General features: G+C 43.1%; 1 protein-coding gene across 4 annotated transcripts in view; it reads left to right on the forward strand.

The window, feature by feature from the left end:
• The window catches only part of Grk5 (G protein-coupled receptor kinase 5), a 204,612-nt gene that overhangs the window by 159,897 nt on the left and 21,469 nt on the right, over window positions 1-23,246 (forward strand). For all 4 annotated transcript variants that reach the window (XM_031390885.1, XM_031390887.1, XM_031390888.1 and 1 more), the window contains exons 5-8: window positions 16,614-16,714; window positions 17,351-17,443; window positions 21,094-21,157; window positions 22,069-22,209. In XM_031390885.1, the coding sequence (XP_031246745.1) occupies window positions 16,614-16,714; window positions 17,351-17,443; window positions 21,094-21,157; window positions 22,069-22,209 (399 nt within the window). The remainder of the gene's footprint in view (window positions 1-16,613; window positions 16,715-17,350; window positions 17,444-21,093; window positions 21,158-22,068; window positions 22,210-23,246) is intronic.

Raw genomic sequence — 23,246 nt, forward strand, 5'->3', positions numbered from 1 at the left:
TTCTCTGTATAGCTTTGGCTGTCCTGGAACTCACTCTGTAGACCAGGCTGACCTCGAACTCAGAAATCAGTCCGGCTCTGCCTCCCAAGTGCTGAGATTAAAGGCGTGCGCCACCACTGCCCAACACCTGTTACTTATTTTCAAATGCCTTGTGTTTGGCTTGCCTTATATGTTTTTCTAAGAAGTCCTATGTTCCTCTAGAAACAGGATGTGTGTAGATACAAAATGAGCAATTCATGGTGTACTTGATGTCTCATAAGCCTTTCTTCTTCTGGAGCACCAAAGCCCTGATCAAAAAGATCAGAACCAGGCCTGGCTCTTCACAACAGCCTTCAGGTCCCTTGGAGTATAGCACTGTACTGCACTGACTTCTTACAGTTGTGTGGATCTTCCCAGCAACTCTCAAAGAGGGCATTTATGCATCCACTTTACAGACCTGGCAGCTGAGGTCTAAAAAGAAAATCTAGCTCAGAGTGGAGTCCTGAGTAATTTTCCTAAGCAGGGTTATCTATAGGACATTTTGCTGTGACTCATTTTAATTGGGCTCACAAACCATTGTGCTGGGTCTGCATTATTGAAATCTGTTTTTTATTTTTTGGTTTTTTTGTTTTGTTTTGGTTTGGTTTTTGTTTTGGTTTTTCGAGACAGGGTTTCTCTGTGTAGCCCTGGCTGTCCTTAACTTACTCTGTAGACCAAGCAAGCCTCCAACTCAGAAATCCACCTGCCTCTGCCTCCCAAGTGCTGGGATTAAAGGCATGCGCCACCACTGCCCAGCTTACATTATTGAAATCTTAATGAGCTTGGCAGGTGGTTCCCACTCAAGTTGTAATTTTGATGAAATGTATTAGTGGATCTATATGAAGCTCAGTGGTGGGGCATTTACATCTTCTGCCCCCAAACTCCCAACACACATACACACAATCACTGATCAAAAGCAACTTAGAGGAAAATGTTTGTGGTTTATACTTCCAGATCATAGCCTATCACTGAGGGAAGTTAGAGCAGGAATTTAAGGCCTATATGGGGTTCTTCCTAGACAGGAAGGGTGGACAGATAGGATGAGCAGATTGATATGAACCACTGTAGTCTTCCTCTTTGAGATGCTGGGAATGCCCAGCCCAGGTGGTATTTTGAGTTTATTTTTGGCCAGAGGTCCCCTCAGGCAGGATGTTGTTCTCAGTGCCCTATGCAGACCTAGGGCTGCCTCTTTGTTTCCATAAACAATGACAGGGTAAAACAGGGAAGTTTGTTCCTGTTATGGGGGAAGCAACCTATCAGCCTACTTTTTCACAAAAGAAATTTATCCCTAATGTTTGTTTGGCTCTTTGAGAAAATAGCCACCCTTGAGAAAAGGAAAGTAGTTATATGAAAAGAAACAGTGATTCCAAGTTTTCTTTCTTCATTTCTTTCTTATTCATTGCACCATCTCAGTGGTACTTTTTTCTACCCCACACTTGCACCAGGATGTTGAGCAAGGCACCTCAGACTGGTTCTCAGCTCTGGTCTTAGGTCAGTCAGCTAGCTTTGCTCATTGTTGTCAGGATGCATAGAAGACAAGCCCTGCTAACTTCCAAGCCCTGGAATCTGTATTAGTAACTTTTGCGTCCCTGTTATCAAATGCATGGCAGAAACAACTTCAGAGACAAAGGTTTATTTTGGCTCATGGTTTTAGGGAGTTTCAAAGTTCACACAGTAGGGAAGGCATGACAAAGCAGCTCCATTTCTAGTAGTGGAACCTTGAGGTATAGTCTAGTTTCTTTTCTGTTTTTTAATAGAATATTCTTAACAAAAGCAGGGGAAGAAAGGGTTTCTCACGCTTATACTTTGAGGTCCCATCATTGAGGGAAGTTGGGGTAGGAACTCAAGCAGAACTCTTAAACAGAGACCATGAGCAATGCTGCTTGCTGGAACTCTCTTTGGTTTACTTAGACTCATGACAACCCAGGATCAGTTGCCCAAGGAATGGCCCTCCTATATCAACTAAGAGTCAAAAAAGTCCTCATGTGGTGGAAGACCAGGAAACAGGGAGTGCAGGCTGGCACCGGGCCATAGGTATAACCTTCAAAGGCTCTTATGACCTACTGTCTTTATTTAGGCTCTACCCTCTAAGACTTCCACAGCTTTCAGAATACTTATCGAGTTACAAACCAAGCATTCAAAACATTAAACCTTTGAGGACATTTCAGATTGAAACCAGAGCAGCAGCATCTTATCTAGTCATCTGAGTATGGTATGAAGGGAGTGAGTGCAGCACTAGACTCAATACTATCAGCTTTCCTAGATCTCATCATGTTTGCAGACCATGAATACAATAATACGCATTTTTCTTTTGAGTTAAGTCATGTTTTAACTGAATGAGCTGTAAGGTAAATCTTTGTGCATATGTCACAGAGATAACTCGAAAGTAAAGCTCTGAATTGGACAAACCTTTCTTACTATGTAGAGATTAGTATGTGTCAGAGGTGAGCTCGTGACATACTAACCCACTGTTGAGACTTGCTGTATGAGACATGAAAGAGAATTGAATAAGATAAACTTTTCCCTGAGTGCCTCAATGTCATTTGTCACTTTGGTTCTCTTAAGACCACTAATTATCTTTGGAAATGCTCTCTGTTCCCTACCTAGTGATGCACTGTGGGATGCTGGCTTGATGGTAATAAAAATAGTATGGCCTGGGACAAGGACCAGGCTACACAACCCTGGCGGAGGTAGTATAGAATCCACTGACCCATTTGTAGTAGATATGTTTACTGTTATTGTGACCAGTTCCTGGTAGAAACAACTTCACAAAGGAAATATTTATTTTGGCTCATGTTTTAGAGGGTTTTTGTCCATGGTTGCTCAGCTACTTGTGTTGGGGTAAGAACATTATGGTGGTGGAAGTATGTAGCCCTTCCTCTCACCTCATGGTGAACAGGAAGGAACCAGAGATAGTTATAGTCTTAAAAAAAAAAAAAAAAAAAAAAAAAAACTCTTAGCATCCAACTTCATCTTACCAGGCCCACCCTTCTACTGTTTCCCCACTCCCTTGTAATCTGTTTAACTATTGAATCCACCAACTGATGAATCCTTAGGTTAGAGCCTTCATGGTCCGATTGTTTCTGGAAAAACCCTCACAAAAATACCCAGAAATATGCTTTACTAATTTTTCTATGCATTTCTCAGTCTTGTCAAGTTGACCTTCAAGATTAGCTACCAACCTGTGGTCTCCAGGGCAACCAAGGGCATGGAAATTACTCCCACAAAAGTACTCTGTCCATCCTCTTTGTAGACCTTGGACTCTAACTACTACTCCTAAACCTGGCTTTTCTCCTCCACTGAGATTATTGGTTCTTGTCTCCCAGCAACAGGAATGGATCTTCATGATGTTGTCAATGAATGTAATGAGCTCAGAGTTTACCTTTGCCTACCCAGGTGACTATAGGGTGGAAAAGTTGGGGAGCCATATGCCATGCTTTTCAGCATCTTGCCACAGTACTAGGAGGAAACTTGAGGGTGAAATGATTAGAAAGAATGGTTGAAGATGAGACTTTTGTGATCCTTTCTATCCAAGTGCCAAGCATGCTAAGTTCTGCTTAACTTCCAGGACCAGATGAGATTGGACAGTCTATGAGTTACGGATTTTCAGACAACTAGAGTTCTTCAAGAAGTTCCAATGTGGCTAGATCTCTTCCTTTTCCATTTTGGGGGCTACAGAGAGGAAATCAGAAGGCATCCGGGTATCCTGAAACAAAAGAAAGGGGCTAATATTATTTGTTGGTCAACTTCTGCATGCTCGGAACCTCACATTCCAAATTTTCCTGATATATCAGGATAATTGTCTGAAGTGAAGAGAAATCGGTCACTCAGGATGGGTCACAGTTCCCCAAGGAAACTTAGGGCCTATTGAGCAGAGTCAAGGCAATATAATATAACATCTCCTGATTTCTAGTGTACAGATAAGGAAGATCTTTTTCCTACTCCCTAGGCTCTTACTGCAAGAATAGTTAGGGTTTGATGGAACTCAGTTTGAAAATTATGGAATTAAGTCCAGTTATTCATTTCCTACATGAAGAAATCGAGGCCCAGAGAAAGACTGTATTTCCTTGGTCACATAACTTGAAAGAGGAGACTGGAATGACCTTTCCAAGACCCTAGGCTAGACATGGGTAAATAACATTAAAAGCTACACCTCTTGACTTTGTTTTCATCTTCCACCATAGCTGGCCTGCAACTGGGCCCAGATTCCTCCCAGGCTGTTCTTATTTGGGCCAGTAAGTGTCTAAATGCTGAGCCATGTGTAGTATCTGAGCTTATTAGAGGAGGCAGCTGGTGTCAAACCATCCACACTTACAAGTTGAATTATTATCTTTTATATTTCCTTAACAAAATCAGGTTTTCATGTTGGAGATGGGAGGGAAAAAGCATTAATTATTGTACACTACATGAGAGTTTTTGCTTTTATCTCATTCCCGCATCCTTATAATTCTAAATGAAAAATAACAATTGTCTCAATTTTACCCTGGGCCACAAATTTTTAGTAAAAATGAAAAAGGGAAAACTATAAACAGGGACTCAAATAGATATGTGTCTGAAAATTCCATACAGCATTATTTATAATTAGACTACAACACACATGTCCATCAACATATGAATGAATAGGCAAAACACTGTTTATATATCCAGTGGCATATTTAATTCCACCAAGTTCTAATACATGCTATAGCGTGGATGAAACTTAACAATGAGCTAAGTAAAAGATGGCAGATATAACTCATGAGATTCCTGGGATAAGTACATCTTAAAAATGTGTGTGTGTGTGTGTGTGTGCAACCAATGAGAGTCCATTTACTACTTTTACCAAGTGGTACCCATCTGGTCAGCTCAGGATAGGCAAACTTACAGAAAGTAGACTCAAGTTTTCCAGGGCCTGGTAGAAAGAATGGAAAGTGAATTAATGGATACTTAATGGGTACAATAAACTGTGCTTAGAGTGACAATTTTTTTTAGAAAAAAATGAGTGAGAAGGTGAACTCAACAACACTGAATGGTACACTTAAAATAATTAAAGTGTCATGTTTATGCTTTGCCATGTAAGAGTAAAAAAGTTAAAAAGTAAGAATGAGACTTGTGTATAACCTTGTTTACTCAGGTCTAGAGTCTGAGTTCTTTCCACCTTGTAGTCTACTCAGATTCATCCTAGGACAAAATTGTCTCCTAAATCAGTTTCCTGGTTGTAGCTAGAATGATATAAGGCAAGACTAACGATCAAGTCTCAAAGTGGGGTGAGCTGGTGTCCGAAGCATGTCCATGCTGGTTCGACTCAAACATATATAATTTTCTCACATCACAGGCTTCCTGCACAATCCTTAGAATTCTTATGCAGTTATCCTTCATCCATATATACCTGATTCTGGAAACTAAATTGTCTTCGTCTGCAGCCTGGTTTCATTTCAGTTTCTCACAGCAAGATGATGCAGGTCCATTGGGCCCATTTTCCTTTCTTGTGACCTTTCAGGTCAGAAAATTAGACATCCCTTTGATACCTATAGAGCCACCCCTGCCTCTGACATCTTTTTTTTTTTCTCGGTGTTTTTCCTGCTCAGAATTCTATTTGGGGTATCTGCAATCAGAAACTAGCTCTATAGGCTTCCTGGGCATCCCTGCCCCAGTTGTCTTCGATGTCCAGGACACTGGTCCCAGAAATACAATGTGCCTGGCTGACTCCCTCTATATCCCATGCCCACCCCCACCTTTGGGCCTTGGGCACAGACATGACATCTAATAGGCATAAGAATTCTCATCCCTCTTTTGTCTCTAATCTATAGATTAAGATCTTTACTAGAGAAAAATCTTGCCCACTTTTAGATGGAGGCTAAATTTCAAGCTATAGATCAGGAGTGTAGTGAATATTCTAGAAGACATAAAACCAGCTGGCTGTGTTCTCACCTCTCACACACAAAGCCTAAGGGTCTCTGCTGTAGGAACATTCTGCACTTCAGCCCATTGGGACCATAGTGCCAAACCCAAGAACCTGCTTGTGATGGCATTGACTCATGCAGATCAAAGCTGGCTGGATGTAGACCACAAGGAAGAACCCCTTCTGTTCCAGCAACTTCTCTGGGGCTGCAGGCCCCACATTGCAAAGCCTGTGTAAACATTTCTGGTTGCACACTTTGGTTCACAGGTCACAACTGGGGATTATCAAATTGACAGAACTCAGCTGGCCTCTTATTCCACGTCTGGGCACACTGCATTTTCGTTAATTATCCTCTTTTGCTTCTGACGTAAAGGGTCAAGGCCTGGGTCAGAGTCACTGTGATTTCCTTTTCTTCTCATTAGAGCGATCCAGCTCCCAGCGCCAATGGTTAAATTCCAGTGCTGTTTAAAATGTTCTCTGTCTCTCTTCCCATTGCTCAAGAGTCTTTCATCCTGATTTCTGTGAAGCCACTTGAAAAGCCAAGAAAATGTGATCTCTTGAACCCGGTGAGTGTTCTCCCTCTGAGACCATGGCTATTTCTCAAGGATTCGGTGATACTACTTTGCTGATCCAAAGGGACACCTGGCTCCCTGTAGCCAAGTCAATGGGGCTTGCCTTCCAGGTTCTCTTCCTTGCCTTCACTTTATCACCTGCAGTCAGTCAGGGTTCTTGTAGACTGTCTTATCCTCTGAAAGTTGTCCACAAATATATCAGTTTTGCCCTAAGAGAAAATTAAATTCTTCCAGAATTTTTCTTTCAGTTTTCTTTGAAGACTTCCCAGAGCATAACTACTAAAAACAGCAAGATGAAGGGACCTCTTTATTGCCTAGTTAATCCATTCGTCTTTAGGCATGGTCATACCTTGCCTCAGCTGTACAGCACCTGTGTCTGATGAGACCATGTCTGTAGTTATTTCTGGAGACCAAGAGGCTGCCTACAGTTGGCTACCCACAGTCCTCATTGGTTTGTAACTACTGCTGGCCACATGAGTTGATCTTTAAGTTGTTATGCTGAGTTGTGTGGCATGGATTCAGGGCAGACACTCTGGGAGCCAATGGCTGATGGACAGACTTGGCTCAGACCCCAGCTGGGGGAGTGTCTGAATGATCACACAATCCTTTAACTCTGCTTACTCTTGTCCTAACAGGATCTTCAGCTATCCACTCAAGAGTTCACCACTCAGAGAGTTAGTTACCAGAGTGGTGGCCATATATTTGCATTTTGATGGAATTGTGGGCCTCATATAGGATGTTGTTACTTCCAAACCTGTGTCAGAGTGTTTCCTATGTGCCATCCCCACCTGTGGGCCATGGGCATGGGTATGACTAATGTGGTGAGTTCTGGTTGAATTCCTTTTATCTTAGAAGATTGCTACTCCTCATTCATCATCAGTGCTCATAGAGTAAAATCTTCACTGGAGTTGCTGGGCGGATGACATATCTTTTATTCCAGTACAGAGACCGGTGAATCTCTGTTGAGGCTAGTCAGTGTTAGTGGCTATTTTAATAAGTGTTTTATAGATTTTCTCTTAATCCTGCTAGCTCCCAAATAATTGAGACCGGACTATTATAATTATTTTTACAGGCTTTAAGGACACAACAACTGAGTATTACTCTATTTTATTCCCCTAAGCTAATCTAGCAACCTTCTAACCAAAATCCCTGATATACTTACATTTTACAGCCTTCTGTGCTTAAGGTGTTTTCTCATGGAATCTCCTGGACTCTCTTCCTGAGGCAATCCCCACTTCCCCCTTGCTTTTCTCTCTTCCCCTCTCCTGGCTAGTGGAAGTCCTGCCCCATTATCTCTTTTTCTTGGCCATTGGCTGATCAGTTTTTATTGTCAAGTCAGAGAATAAATGGGGAGCAATGTTTATACAAACCTGAAACAGGAGATACTTGGAATAAACATTACAGTTGCCAAGTCAGGATTGCAACAAGATATGGGAGCAGAGAAATTAGCACTTGAATAATAGAAGGATAATTTTTACTGCACAAAAACATTATGTCTACAGATCTGATCTACAGAGCAAGTTCCAGGACAGCCTGGAACAGTCCAGGGCTACACAAAATAACCATGTCTCAAAAAAACAAAAACAAAAACAAAACAAACAAAAAATATTCACTGGAGAAAAATCTAGCACAGTTTCAGATGGAAAGCAGCAAGCTATTATTTTCCAGTTACTCACATACCCAACCACATGATACTCTATAGAGCTCAGTCAGATTCTGGGTCTTTGAGATCTTCATGAAATAGAGAGAAAGATGGCAGGTTGGGTTCAGCTTCCTAGAGAATTGGAGGCTGCTGAAGCAAGAGCTAGGGTCTGGACAGATCTCTGAAGAAGAACTTATGAGACTGAGCATGAGCACTCTGTGGTACAGGCAAGTAAAAGTCCAGGTTTTGTCGATGCTGAAGTTTCAAGAATGTGGGAAGTATCCTTTTTAAGAAAACGATAGCAGCTGTGTGTGGTAGTGCACACCTTAGCACCATGGAGGCTAAGACAGCAGAAACATCACCATTAGTTTGAAGTCAGCCTGAGCTATAAGCAAGATCCTGTCTCATGGAGCTAGAGAGATAACTAAACTGTTAAGAGCACTTGCTGTTCTTGCAGAGGTCCTGAGTTTTCCCAGCACTCACATTTGGCCCACACCATCCTAACTCTAGTTCCAAGGAATCTGGATGCTCTCTTCTGACTAGCACATGATGCACATACATGCAAGCAGGCAAAACATTCATACACATAAAATAAATCTTAAAGAAAAGATTCTGCCTTGGGGGGGGAGGAAGGAGGCAGGAAGGAAGGAAGGAAGAAAGGAAAAGAACATCTTCTTAGGGACTAGAAAGATGGCTTAGTATTTAAGAACACTTTTGCTTTTGCAGAGGATCTGGGTTGGGTTCCCAATACCTACAGTGGCAGCTTACAGCCAGCCATCTGTAACTCCAGTTCCAGAGCATCTAGCACTCTCCTCTGCTCCACGGGTACCAGGAATGCACATGGTATACATGCATACTATAGGTCAATCATTCATAAAATAAGAATAAATTTATTTTTAAAAAGACCACATCATCTCTCTTAATCGCTTGCTCTTATTCTCTTGCTCTTACTCTTGTCTCACTCCCCCCCCCCACATTCCCTTCTTCCCTCTCCCCACATGTTCATGGCTGGCCTCTACATCTCTACTCTTCTCCCTCTCTCTGCCTTTCTACAATAAATGCCTTAAAACCATTTAAAAAAAGAGCACATCATGTACAAAAGTAAATACTGAAAATAAAACAAGAAATCATAAAATTCCTGAAACTATCTCTGTTTACTGAAATTGTTTTGTTTTTAAAGATATCTTGTTTTGTCCATTGAAAGTGGCTTCCTGGGGCCTGGAGAGATGGCTCAGTGGTTAAGAGCTTCCTAGTGGAGGAAACTTACCTTTCTAGGCTTCCTCTGCATGGCTCTAAGACACCATGACATTGCTCAGGACCCATAGCTGACCTGCTGGGTTGACCTTAGGGACCCTAAGTAAAAGAGGGATTGTTCCTGCCATGAACTACTGGATATGAACTTTAGACCCAGTGTGGAGGGTGCTTTTCTCATAGCTGTACTGATTTCTTTATCCCCAGTGACCCAGAAAACAGAACCTTTCATTCTCCTTTGATCTGTTCTTGTTTGGGGCTTGTGGATTGTATCCCCTGCCTGGCCACAGACAGAGAGGAACTGCCCCAGACAGACTTGAGGGCAAGCAGCAGCAGCTCTAACACATGGCTCTAAGGTTTTGATTAAAAAGGTGAATGTATTTTCTTCCTGTCAGCCAGGCTTTAAATCGGCCCCCAAGCAAGAAAATGTTCTCCATGTGCTGCAGTCCAGTGATTTTCCCTTTGTCTTCTGGTTGTGGTTGGGCAGCATGTGCAGTTTAGAGCCAGGTTGGAATAATTCTTCATCTTATGCTTCTACCACTTTCTGTTCTCCTCTCCCAGTTCTTCAGGTCTAGAAAGTGACAAGGTGGTATCTTCCAGCTGCTGAATGGGGAAGTTATTAGAAAGCTGAAGGCAGTGACCCCCCCCCCCCCATATCATCAAACGAACCTATAAGAGACACAGTAGTACTTGGACTGGGTTGGAAAGTACCTGGACCCAAGAAATGTCTCCTAAAAGCAGATCAGTGCTCCCTAATCTTCATCCCCAAGTATCTGCTTGAAATTCACCCTGACCTTCCATTTAGTTCTGACTGAAAAAAAAAAAAAAAGGCCCAGTTTGTTATTAAAGCAGATGACCAGATGACCCCATGAGGATACTCTGGTGTCCCATGAGAGGATTCTTTTTTCCAAAAATGTGGTGTCAAACTTGGAACCTAGGACCTTGCAGGTGCTAGGCAAGTACCCTTCTACTGAGTAACTCCTAACTCTAGCATGGATGTGTACATACCATTATTTCGTAAGCATGTTGAGTATCTCCTGTGTTCTGAACCTCATCCATTTGTTTAGGCAAGCAGAGTGGATAGATTCCAGGTTTGGAATTGAGGTTCACCTGAATCAAGTGTCAAGTCCACCATTTCCTGAATATTTGGTCTCTTATGAAACTTATGGGATATGCCATTTTGAGAGACTGGAGTGAAACATTAACCTGCTTTAACCCTAGCTCTCAAAGTCTCAGCATACATGTCTATGACCCTGGAGCCATGGATTCTGATTTATACATCATCCTTTCCAAGAGCAACAGAAGTATAATGGGTAGGAAACTCACAGGGAGGACTCAGCACATGGTGGCCTCTGCTCACCCAACAACTGTCAAGCCAGCCCTTCCCCCTAGTGCCCACAGTCACTGCCTCTAACCCTGGCTCCTGCTTAGATACCTGATTCCCACTCCTTCTTCTCTCCTGCAGCCAGTCTTCCTGTAGCTAATGCAAATCTCTTCATGTCAAGGGGCATTCAGTATACAGTTATTAGAGTGTCTGTTTCTTTTTCTCCTCTCCGAGGAGAAATAAGGAGCCCCCAAAACAGCTGCCCCCATTCTTGTCCAGAAGGTCAAACTACTCTTGTTTAGAAGGAAGGGAACCCCTTTATTTCAAAGTCTTGCCTTTCTGCTGCTCTGCTTATCCTGTGAAAACTGGAAAATTATTGCAAATAGTTTACATGAGGAATGTCAGCTGCTCACATATGAAAATATACACATCATTAAGACCTAAGTACTTGTATCTGGAGATAGAGTGGACAGTCTTCTGGGCTGACCTTTTGTCTACTAGCAGAACCACTGCTAATGAGCACTGAGTTCCTCAGGGGGATGCTTCCATATGTTGGAACAAAGCACATGCTGCATATTAGCTTTTTTGTCTGAATGTATGTCTGTTCATATGCTCATGCATGCACTATATGTGACGTGACATACCATACAAGCAGCATTCATCAAAATATGTATAATCTACCATGCCTCCATTTCCAATGTCCATGGGCCTCCTAACACGGCTTGCTCTTCAAGGCCACAGTCACATTCTTACATACTACCTAGGAAGGAGCTTGGCATCCTTCATATCATGCTGCTGTTTAGGGTTAGAACTCTCTGGCCAATGTGCCAAGTTTTAAAATTTAGTTTTTAAATCTCAGCTGTGTGTCTGGCCAAGTCACTTAACTTCTGATCTGTTTTTGCATCTGTAAAGTAGAGATGCCAACAATAAAACTTGCCCTGAGACTATGCCTAGCCCCTATACGTGGCATGTTAAAATGTTCATCATGCAGCCACCACAAGGACAATGATCATGGCAGTTACCATTGGGAGGTGAGGTTAAGTGGAAAGGCCCTAGCTGCTCAGGATTTTTTGGCTGTGGGTCCTGAAGCCTCTCTTGGGTTATGGGTACCATGATGAGTGAGAAGTTTTTTCTATGGGAACAAGCATGGGCCCACTGGCTTGAAGTCCATTGCTCACTCAGGAAATGGCCAAGGCATTGGGAGAAAGGCCAGAAAGAGGAAGCAGGTCTAGAAGGGTATTTTAGGGACAACTTCAAGAAGGTTCATTCCTTGATCTTAAAGGCAATGAGGATCATAGATATTGTGGTGTTTAAGAAAACTCCTTTGAGGGCTTTGATGTCAAACTTAGGGATAAATGATTAGCAGGAATCTAGCATGGGCCTCCTATGAGGGACTTCTGGAAAGCAGAGTGGTAAAGTGGAGGTGGAAATAGACAACGTGGTTTTTTGAGTGGAGCTCATAAGGTCAAAATTGTGTCTTTCCCATGAAACTAGATAAGAACCTATGAGGTTCAAGTCCACAGCCTGCTTGGACTCTACCCTTAGATCTACCACAAGCAAACATTAGGATCCTGAGGGTCTTTTCTCTCTTTTTCTATACCAGTTTGCCATGGTGTATTGAAGAGTGAGCTCCAAGGGTTTCTCCTTTGAGGGTTCTTTCTAAACTTCTCACCCCATTTGTAGGGTGTGTATTTCCAAGATGGCTCAGAGTAGGGCAGAGGACTATTGATGACCACTGAGGAGATAAGGGAGTGGAGTAGTCTGAAGATCCCAGAATACCTGTTTGTGTATGATCTTTCTAATTTGAATTGTTGAACAAGAAACTTTGATGGAGGAACAAGGTTTTGGTAATGAGAGCCCTAGACATTTGGGCCTTCTCTGCTGCCAGTTCTCTCTTCCTTTTCTTCCTTCCTTCCTTCCTTCCTTCCTTCCTTCCTTCCTTCCTTCCTTCCTTCCTTTCTTGCGCTCTCTCTCTCTCTCTCTCTCTCTCTCTCTCTTTCTTTCTTTTGTCCTTTTTTTTAGATAACACAATTGAGGTCATCAATAACTCCATTTTAAGGATGTCCTCTGTAGACTAAAGACTGCAGTCTCCACTTGCCCATGATTCCTTTTCTTTGTCTGTTTTCTGACTGGTCTCACTGTGTAACCTCAGGCCTTCACCTCTTCATTCAGCAAATCCTCTGTCTCCCTTGAGGTCTAGCTTTTTTATCTTAAACCACTCAATGTTCCCTTCCTAAAATTGATCAGTTATTTTTTTCCTTTTGCTGTTACAGTAAAGGCCACATTACTAGGGTGAAAGTGGTTTATGACTATTGTTTCAGGCCTCCCCACCCTTGAGGATAGAAAGCTGGCCCTGTGGCCTCTCCCTTTTATTGGGAAGCAGTAGTGGAGGGGCTCAATAGCACCACCTCGTGTATCAACTCTTAGACTGCTGGCCTTGGCTGAATAGGCAAAAGTGGTACTGGGCTTGACTGCTAGCTGCCCTTGGATTTGGATCTATCTCTCTGTAGGGTCACCAGCAGTGGGCATGTGAGTGTCAGCAGAGGCCTTAAGTGTATGTATGTGTGTGTTGGTAGTGGTGGGGTAATCTATACGTTTCTTGATTAAGTGCCGAGTAAAGTTCTAGCTGGTAGCCTTATCCCAGAACAGATCTATGCCTCCCTTTCTAGTCTCCTCATCAGCCTGCCTCGGTTCCCAAAATTCCCAGGCTTACTTCTGTTATGAGTTAAGCACTGGAGGTTCTGTGACATCACAGGCAGGACTCTGGAGAGCCAAGCATTACACAGTGCTGTTCTTGGGGCACTGGTATGGGGTGAAGTTGTAACTTTCCACATACACTCAGCCTCCAACCCACCCCCAACCGAGCATGTATTCATTCCAGATCTGTTGCTTTACCTACACAGCTTCAGGGTTCCCCAACTCTCATCCAATCAAACCACTACTTCAACCATTTCTTCTACACATTCCAAGGCCTGTTGTCCCTGCATCATGCATGACTGACCACTAGTGCCACACTTTAGGGTTGTATTGGCTGTGTTCCTAATTGCTATGTTAAAGCTTAGGGTCACAGAGTGGATGTCATGGGAGGTAATGACAAAAGGGAGGAAAGAGGCCTAGACATAAATGAAGGAACAAGGCCATCCATTGTCAGGGGACTGCCCTGCTTCAGAAAAGAATGGGTTTTCTCTGCATGGCAGTGCCTCGGAAAACTCTTACATGTTTTTTTTCCCCTCTTTCTGACTGGAAAGTTATATTATGGTAAATTTGGGCTTTGGGAGCTGATAGGGTCCCCAAGAACAAGAAGAGGGAGCCTCAGGAAAAGTAATGGACCGTGCAGAAAAGTCAGTGAGGAGCACACAGCAGTGTGCCTAGGAGAGTGGCACACGGACCTGGCATTTTCTGAGTCTTCTGACAGGCCCAGGTTTCCAGTCTAGATCTGTCCCTTCTTATTGGCAAAACTCATTTCTTGGAGTCACAGGAAAGAGGATTTTGTCTGAATCACTTAATCTATTCACATTAAACTAAAAGCCATAGTTTCTAAGCCAAGACATTATTATCTTTCTTATTCAAAGCCATTACTCTATGGCTTCCCTGCCAGGGTTCTTCGCTTATAGGCAGCCAACCCCAAGTATGAGGACTACCTGACATGTGCACAGATGGCTCAACTCCAAACTTATGCTGATCCTTTTGTCCCTGAGAACCCTGTCTGCTGCCCTCATCTACAGGTAAAGGCTGAAGGGGGATAAAGAGGCTTCAGGCTAGCTACTGTTTTGTCTCTGACTTCATCTTCTCAAATTCTCCCAGATGAACTTATAGACTGCTGGCAGATCTTACATTATCTTGTTTTCTACACTGGCAGAGCCTCCAAGGGCTGAAATTATACTGGGAGATGGTGCAGGGGACCAGATGGATATTATTATTACTTTCAGTCAGATCTCAACCAAGCGTAGTCTATCCTGGGTCCAAATCCCTTCTCTACCATTTCTTGGCTGGATGATCTTGGTAAAATTACTTAACCTTTCTGAACTTTTATATTCTGCAAGGTGGATGACATAATAGTTCCTATCTCACAAAGCCATAGTATAGATTAAATAAAGTAATGTGTGTCAGAGGTTCCATTATTCATTTATTGACCAGGGTTGGGTTTTAGTGTATATTAAACATTGCTATAGATTTTTTTGTTTGTTTTTTTTTTATATTGCTTTCCAATGTTAGCTCTATAAGTAAATTTCATTTGTAAGTAAAGAAAAGTCAGGGGCTAAGAAAATTTAAAGGCCACCGAGTTCTGGTTTTAGTTAATTTTGTATATCATATGTAACCTAGGGACACTGGGACTTTTCTGATAGGGTGTCACCTTATAGTATGGCATTTGTATGTCTAACTGGAGAATAACACTTGAGGTCAAGACCACACTGGCTTTATTTACCTTTTCTCTTCTAGCGTTCTCATGCCACCTGTCAATTGGGGTGATAAGGTGAAAAACAAATGGACCCTGGCAGAAGTGCATACCTAGTACAGACAGTTTGGCAACTTGGGCCCCTCCTGAGTGAAGCTAAAAAAATGGCTTCCTTCTTCCTCACAGCTCCCATACTCAGCATCTCTATGCTGTCTTTGCTGACTCACACTGGATCAAGACCATACCCTTTCACCTCAGTGATTGAGAATTATGCAGTGTGCAGCCATCTACCAGGCATACCTCCACTGCCCTACCCCACCCCAATTCCAAGTGACCTACCAGCCAACTGTCTGCCTCCTGAGACAGATTTGCCTACAGATAGCGGCTTGTCCTCCTGCCTCACCACCTGAAGTTATTAGCTCTGAAGAGACTAAACTGCCAGAAGCCTCGATCCTAATTTATATGGTTCTTAGAGGGAAACTTTTAAAAATTCATCAATGCTCAAAGTTCAAAGCAGACTTTAGCATCTCTGGAGCACCTCCTTCCTTCCAGAGAAAGAGAGGTAGCCACAGGATGGCAAGAGACTAAACATTCTGCAGGACACAGTTGTAGGTTTTTAGAACAGAGAAGAGGACAGGAATGGACCAGGCAGGGTGCACATAAGGCAGAGGGAACTGCCACCACCTAAAACAGTTCATAGTGGAAAATGTACTCCAGCTGAAGCTTGGTGAAAATGGCTTTGCAGCCACACCACAGGCCATCTTCACCAGAGTTAGAGCCTTTCTAGCCAACTGAGGAGGTAATCCTCAAGGGTGATGAGCCCACACAGAGGGCAGGGCTGGGAAAGAAGGAATGGATTACAGCATTTGAAACCCTGAGGAATAGAAAGTGAACCATGACCTTTATTCAATAGTGATTTGCCAGCTGCTCCTGCCCCTTCCACTTTTCCCAGGATCATCTCCCTGTAGGCACTGCCTATTGGACCTTAGCAAGTCTCCCAGGCCTATAGCTTCATCTCTATAGCAGGGAGAGAAAGCATAATTTCATAATTCACATTACATCTTTTGGATTTTCTCAAAAATTTTCCTCTAATTTATTAAAATCCCACCTTGACATCCACGTGGTGAGTCAAATCCTGGGAGCATCTATCAAGAATGAGTGGCAGGGAGGAGATTGGTAAAGCTGGGGAAACTAGACTTAGATGCTAAGTGACTTCCATAAAGTTACATGGGCAGAAATTTCACACTAAGTCTGTGTTCATTCACGGTCATCTAGTCTAATAACCCCACCACCACCACAGTGAACACTGTCCATGTATCCTATGCCAGTTGTGTGTGTGTGTGTGTGTGTGTGTGTGTGTGTGTGTGTGTGTAGGGGACAGGGGCAGACAGGGCAGGTGACCACATGAGGGACAGGTAGCTACATCTTTCTGCCATCACCTGGTATCTTTGTCTTTTACCCTGCATCTGTGGAGCAACTCCAGCCACCCTGTTCCTTCCTTTTCACTGATAATCATTTCCTTCTTCCAGTCCCTGGTCTTCATTGCCCAAGTTGGACAGGACCTGGTCTCCGAGACAGAGAAGAAGCTCCTGCAGAGCCCCTGCAAAGAACTCTTTTCTGCTTGTGCTCAGTAAGTGTTCTACCATCATGATTTGCTCACCTGGGCAAGAGCCCTGGCTACCTGGACTCTATTTGGGCAGACTTCTGACTACCTAGGCTGACCCTTACCTACCTGGAAAGACTCCCACCTACATAGACAAATCATGGCTACTCGGGCAGATCCCTATCTTCTTTGAAAGAGAGAGTGGGTTTGCTGGTTCCAGACCAAACTCAAAGCCTAGGTTTTGGGAACTCTATCTCATTCTGTCTCTTACCACCTCTCAATCCTAGCCCCTCCTCTAACTCAGCAAGTCCAGTCCCACTTCAGCTCATGGTGTCTTCAAAGAGATGTTTCTGAGTTCTAATTTAGTAATATCTCATCTCTGGGATTGTTGACTTAATCTTTGTGATTTACTGATTTATGTCCCCATTCAAGTATCCACTCCATACTCTCTGCTCTACTACAGAACCAGAAAGACATACTGGCCCATTGTAGGATTTATGAATACTTGCAGGGTCAATCCAATTTAAGCCTCTGGCCAGATGTAGAATATCCATTGTAAGGCTTGGCTTCTCTGCAGTCTGAAGGCAGTAACCCACTAGATTCTGTCTAGCTACTTCAAGATAGGAATTATAACATGTTCATCTTTCTGTCACTCTGGGCTAGGTCTGTCCATGACTACTTGAAGGGAGACCCCTTCCACGAGTACCTGGATAGCATGTATTTTGACCGTTTTCTGCAGTGGAAATGGTTAGAAAGGTGAGTACTATGCACTCCTCACATGAGTGTGTGCAGGTGTGAGGTAGGGTTCAGAATTAATATGTGTGATAATTCATATAAAGATCAGATACCTTCCATGATCCCCTGGCAACAATGAAATTGATTATCCTCCTTTTACCAACTATGTTTTTGGATATTCTAGAAATGGCATGTGCTTATGAAAGCAGGTTCTGGGTTGTGCCCACATATATATCATCTATGTTCTTTGGTTCTCTGTCTTTCTCTATTAGATTCTTCTTCTTCTCCTTCTCCTCCTCCTCCTCCTCCTCCTCCTCCTCCTCCTCCTCCTCTTCCTTCTTCTTCACTTCTATCTCCTTTTCCTCTTTCTCCTCTTCTTCCTCCTCTCTCTCCCTTTCCCTCCCTCCCTCCTCCTGTTCTGAGATCAGACACTACACCTGCTAAATTTATGTTGACTGTACACCTAGCCCTTAATCCTATATTTTTTGCAACCTTCCCTAAAGAATGAATGGCTTTGTACATCAAACTCTGTATACTTTTGGCAGTTCCCTCTCTCTCTCTCTCTCTCTCTCTCTCTCTCTCTCTCTCTCTCAAGATTTATTTATTTTATGTATATGAGTACACTGTAGCTGTACAGATGGTTGTGAGTCTTCATGTGGTTATTGGTAATTGAATTTTTTAGGATCTCTTATCACTCTGGTCAGCCCTGCTTGCTGTGATCAACTCTGTTTGCTCAGGCCCAAAGATTTATTTATTAATATACATAAGTACACTGTAGCTGACTTCAGATGCACCAGAAGAGGACATCAGATCTCATTACAGGTGGTTGTGAGCCACCATATGGTTGCTAGGATTTGAACTCAGGACCTTCAGAAGAGCAGTCAATGCTCTTACCTGCTGAGCCATCTCGCCAGCCCAAGTACTCTCTTAAAAGGCATCTGTAAAAAATAAAGGTTTTTTTTTCCCATCTACTTAATTCCCAGCAATAACAACTCTGACACTAATTATTAATTAATAAATGCCTAAACCATAAGCTTTGACTTGTTCTATAACTTGCTCTTTTTGATTTTTGAGACAGGGTTTCTCTGTATAGCCTTAGCTGTCCTGGAACTCATTCTGTAGACCAGGCTGGTCTTGAACTCAGAAATCCGCCTGCCTCTGCCTCCCAAGTGCTGGGATTAAAGGCGTGCACCACCACTGCCCAGCTTATGACTTGCTCTTGACTTATTATTCTTTTTATTCTTACCCGAGTTCAGCTATGTGACTGGTTTTCTCTTTCTGTCTTCTTATGTTCTGTCTCTTCAGAGTTCCTGAGGTGAATCTCCCCTTTACTCTATCCTGAGTTCAGCTACCTGCTGGTTTCCATCCATCTCTTCAGTGTGCACATGTCCCCTTCATTCTAACCTGAATTCAGCTATGTGGCCGAATGTGTTTTACATGACTCCTGAAGTGTTCTGGGGCAAATCTCTCTTGTCTTGGACTATTTTTCAGAATTTTCTCTATCCCTGCCAGTGTCTTACCTTCTATTTTCTGCCTCAGCTCACTAGCCATAAACTTATTTTTATTGACCAGTGATGCTTATAAGAGATTCTTTCTACAGACACCTGACTGTAACCTGTGAGGGACTGTTCAGTCGCCCACCAAAGTGGCCACCTCCAGATTCCAGCCTTGCCAGCTTGAGCCCTTCTCCTTGTGTTCTATATTGGTCTCAGGTTTTCCTCCCCACTAGTGAGCACTGGGATATTCTTACTCTTTATTTCCACCTCATTATGAGTGAGACTGGGCATCTATCTATGGTTTATTTGCTTCTTCAGTCTCTTCAAAATCTCTTGTGGGCAGATGTAGCCTGTCTGTGAAAGCAAGAGTCATGAATGATATCTGACTTGTCTTATTTCTTACTAGGCTAGTCAATGCTGAGGGGGTAGAGAGGCACTGTCCAGAACCATTTCATGGTTAATAGAGCTTAGACCTGGCTTAAGACATGCTAGGCTAGGCTGGGAATACAAGTTTCCCCTCAGGGATCGCTGTTCATAGAAGTTTGGTACCCCAGTGGTATGCTCCATGCTCACAGTAGGAAGACATTTATTCTTTGGCCTTCACTTATACAGCACTCATGGATCCAGTCCCTTGTAGGAGCCATCTCAAGACTTCAGGTGCATCCCGCTGTGCACACTTCAGGATGCTCTGGAGGAAAGCAACCTGCTTACAGCCACTATATTTCTATACTGATCAATGAGAATGACATAATCAGAGGCTCATCTTTGATCATAGCAGTACTGGGATCCAAGCCTTCAACATACGAACCTTGGGGGTACAGCTTTATATCCAAACCATGACAAGGCAATATGTATTGTCAGCTTGAAGATCTGCAGAGCAGCCTTGTTCTTTGTTACAAATAATAATGACACCTACTACAAAAGTAACTTATCATAAGCTTTGGCATGGTATTTTTGCATTTGCCTTCTTGTTATTCCATTTTGCTGAAGGTGAGAGGGGCCTAGAGAGGTTGATGAGTTGGCCCTAGGCTACACATCTTAGGCCTGGCAAAGGCCAGAATCTAAATCCAAAGTCTTTCACTCAAACCTTTTGTCCTCAGACCACTCAGCAGTCCAATTCTCATTGACTCTTGGCTTTGGCCACTGGCTTTCTTTTTATTTATCTGCACTAACTTCAGGAAGTGGACATTGACTACTGCAAGTTAAGTATACACCCTTTGGAAGGTACTAAATTCTTAGAGCCAGTAAGGTAAGATTCTAGCTTAGGAATTCCACATATCACTGATGGCACCCCATCTCTCCAGTTTTTCCTCCTCAACCATGACCTATTCACACTGTGCTATTGAAATATTAAGGACATTGTCCCCTCCCAGTGTTAACCAAAAATTTCCAAGGAAAATGCAGGACAATCATTTTTCTACTAGAGGAGCTCTACACTAGTAGTGACTGTTTATTCTCAGTGTGTTGTATATGGTTTTACCATCCATCATAACAGGGAAGCGGGAGACAGAAAATGATGGGTATTTTATCATCACCTATTTGGCCATTCAGGGTCTTCTAGTGTCCTGAGTAAATGGAAATATAACAAAGCAGTCCCTGTGAAGGAAGGTTAAGAGCTGATGATCACAGAGTACCTGGACAAGACCTATGCCAGCAAAGTTCACTTTAAGCGAGGTGCATTCACTAATGGGTGCCCGGAACAATGAGTGTGATCCCCTGATAGGCAAGCTGAGCCTTACAGGTGTTAGGAGGACTGTATGTGCCTATGTGGTCTCTGAGCACCAACCCCCACTCACCCACCCAAAGCAAAGTTTCTTTATGAGTCTGGTCACAGGTTGTGAATTTGGGCGAGAGCAGAGGGATGTTGTCAGGGGAAGGGTAACAGCCAGGAGCCTTTAGTTGCCTGGGTTGGACTGAGCTCTTGCAGAGGACAGTCCTGACTCAATATAGTGAAGCACTGTATGTTTATTCTTCCACCTTTTTCCTGCTCTTCTTAGCAAGACAGGGTGGCTCAGCCCCTAGCTTCCTAGGAGCCAGAGCCAGAGTATGGGTCTCTAGCACAGCCTCAGAGGAAGATATTACATGCCCTGGGCTTGTTCCTTGCCAACACTGTTTCTTATGGGTCTTAAATCTTAACTTCAGGAGACAAATATCAGATTCTTGATATTTTTCCAGACAACCAGTGACCAAAAACACTTTCCGGCAGTACCGAGTGCTGGGCAAAGGGGGCTTTGGAGAGGTGAGTGAGCATTGAAGGGGTGGGCCTCTGCTCCCTTCCACACCTTATAAGGTCAATAGTGCTTTCAGAAGGATCCTCTTGCTCAGTCCTGGCCCTCTGGTAATAGGGAGGGTAAGGGGTCTGGCCTGGTGCTGACATACTTCCAAGGGAGAAAAGAGGGTAACAGATCCTTTGCCACCCTGAACAGGGAGATGAAGTGGAGGTTCTCTCCTGCCAGCCTCAAGTGGGAGCTTCAAGGGAAGGATGGGTCATCACCTGGGTTGTGTTTGAGGAGGGAAACCCAAGGGCATGACGGTACTGAAAAACCTTGGCCAATGAGGAGTTCAGATGATGTTGGTGTATCTTATTACAGGAATTGAGATTTAATAAACACTCAATATTTGAATCCAGCTTTGTTTCCATTTTAGAGCCAAGGAAAACTATTCAGAAAAGATTGGTGTTTTAGGCAAGGTCACATAGCCAGTAAAAAGCAGAACTAATGTTAAACTCTCAATGCTTTATTGTAAAGTTAGGGTTCATAAAGCTCTTCCTTTACTATCCCCCCAAATAAACTCTTCCAACTGTCAGCAAAAATTTGTTATACCTAATGGGGGGGGCGGGTATAGGTAGGTAGCACTTCATGCTAACAAGTCACCTGACTTTATGCTGTGGCCATTTTGGTACCTTTAAGGCTAGGAGTCTTCTCAAGGAAGGAGGAGCAAGGCAGCTAGTTCATAAGGGAAGGAGGAGTCCAAGCAGCACTGGGTATAGAGCTAGATACCCTGAACTACAGCAACCACAGGGTAGACCTGCTGTAGGGGACCTTTGGCCCCACCAGTTCCACCTCTAGAAACCTGACATCCTGGCCTTGAAGTTTAGTAGACCTCTGTAGTGTAGTATACTATGACCTGAGTATCTCCCTTCTACTGCAGGTGTGTGCCTGCCAGGTTCGGGCCACTGGTAAAATGTATGCTTGCAAACGCTTAGAGAAGAAGAGGATCAAAAAGAGGAAAGGAGAGTCCATGGCACTCAACGAAAAGCAGATTCTTGAGAAGGTCAACAGCCAGTTTGTGGTGAGTGTCCAGGGTCCATCCACAGGCCCATTCTTCAGGTGGCTGGGACTTTCTTGCCTTGTAAGTAGTAATTGTCCTCCAGTATAACCCATCCTCACTTCTGAGATGTCTTTCTCTATGGCTACCTTATAAACTCCCCAGTGAATAGAACAAGGGAACTCTAGGTACAGACAGGATCTCTGGGATCCACAAATGCTCTTGGCTGTATTCATTGTAGTGGAGACAATCATAGTGGAGTTTCCTAAAGAGGAATTGTGCTTCCTAGTCAGTCTAGACTAGGCTCTGTCCAAGTAACAAATTAGCCCTAATTTTGTGTAGCTACATACAGACACACATCAAGTCTAGTCAGACTGAACTCCCCTCTTCACTTACTGCTACACCAATCAAAGCCAGGAAAGAATGTTGGTGGATCTCCACAGGGACTTTTCACTGCTTCTGCTAGACTGGCATTCCATGTTTTTACCTGTAGTTCACTGGTCACATTTAGTCATCTCAGTGACAAGCTTCCTGCAGAGGAAATTGGGGAGCATGGAGGTGAATGGATATTTGGTAAACTCTAAATGTTTCTTCCTCATGTTATTATAAAAACTAATATTTTTATTTTCTGTGTATGAATGTTTTGCCTGCATGTATATGTATGTGCACCGCATACATGTAGAGGCCAGAACAGGGTGTTGGATCCTCTGAATCTGGAGTTATATACAGTTGTGAACTGCCATGTTAGTGCAGGGAATTGAACCCAGGTTCTTTGAAAGAACAGCCTATATTCTTAACTATTGAGCCATCTCTCCAGTCTTATAAAAACGAATGTATGTGAGAGGTAAAATTCAAATGACATAAAAAGATACACGATAAAAACAAATACCTTTTTCTTTGAGTAGTTATTCCAGTTATGCTTCATTCATGTAAATGCTTTATTACTTTTATGTAACAGGATGATCCTATACATGTTACGCTATGATTTTTACCCTGAAGTTGTTGATTTTTTTTTCCTCCTCTGTTTAGACCTGTAGCTTAGCTCTTCCCATAAGAGAAGC

Source organism: Mastomys coucha, unplaced genomic scaffold (assembly GCF_008632895.1).
Source record: "Mastomys coucha isolate ucsf_1 unplaced genomic scaffold, UCSF_Mcou_1 pScaffold21, whole genome shotgun sequence".
NCBI classification, from domain to species: domain Eukaryota; kingdom Metazoa; phylum Chordata; class Mammalia; order Rodentia; family Muridae; genus Mastomys; species Mastomys coucha.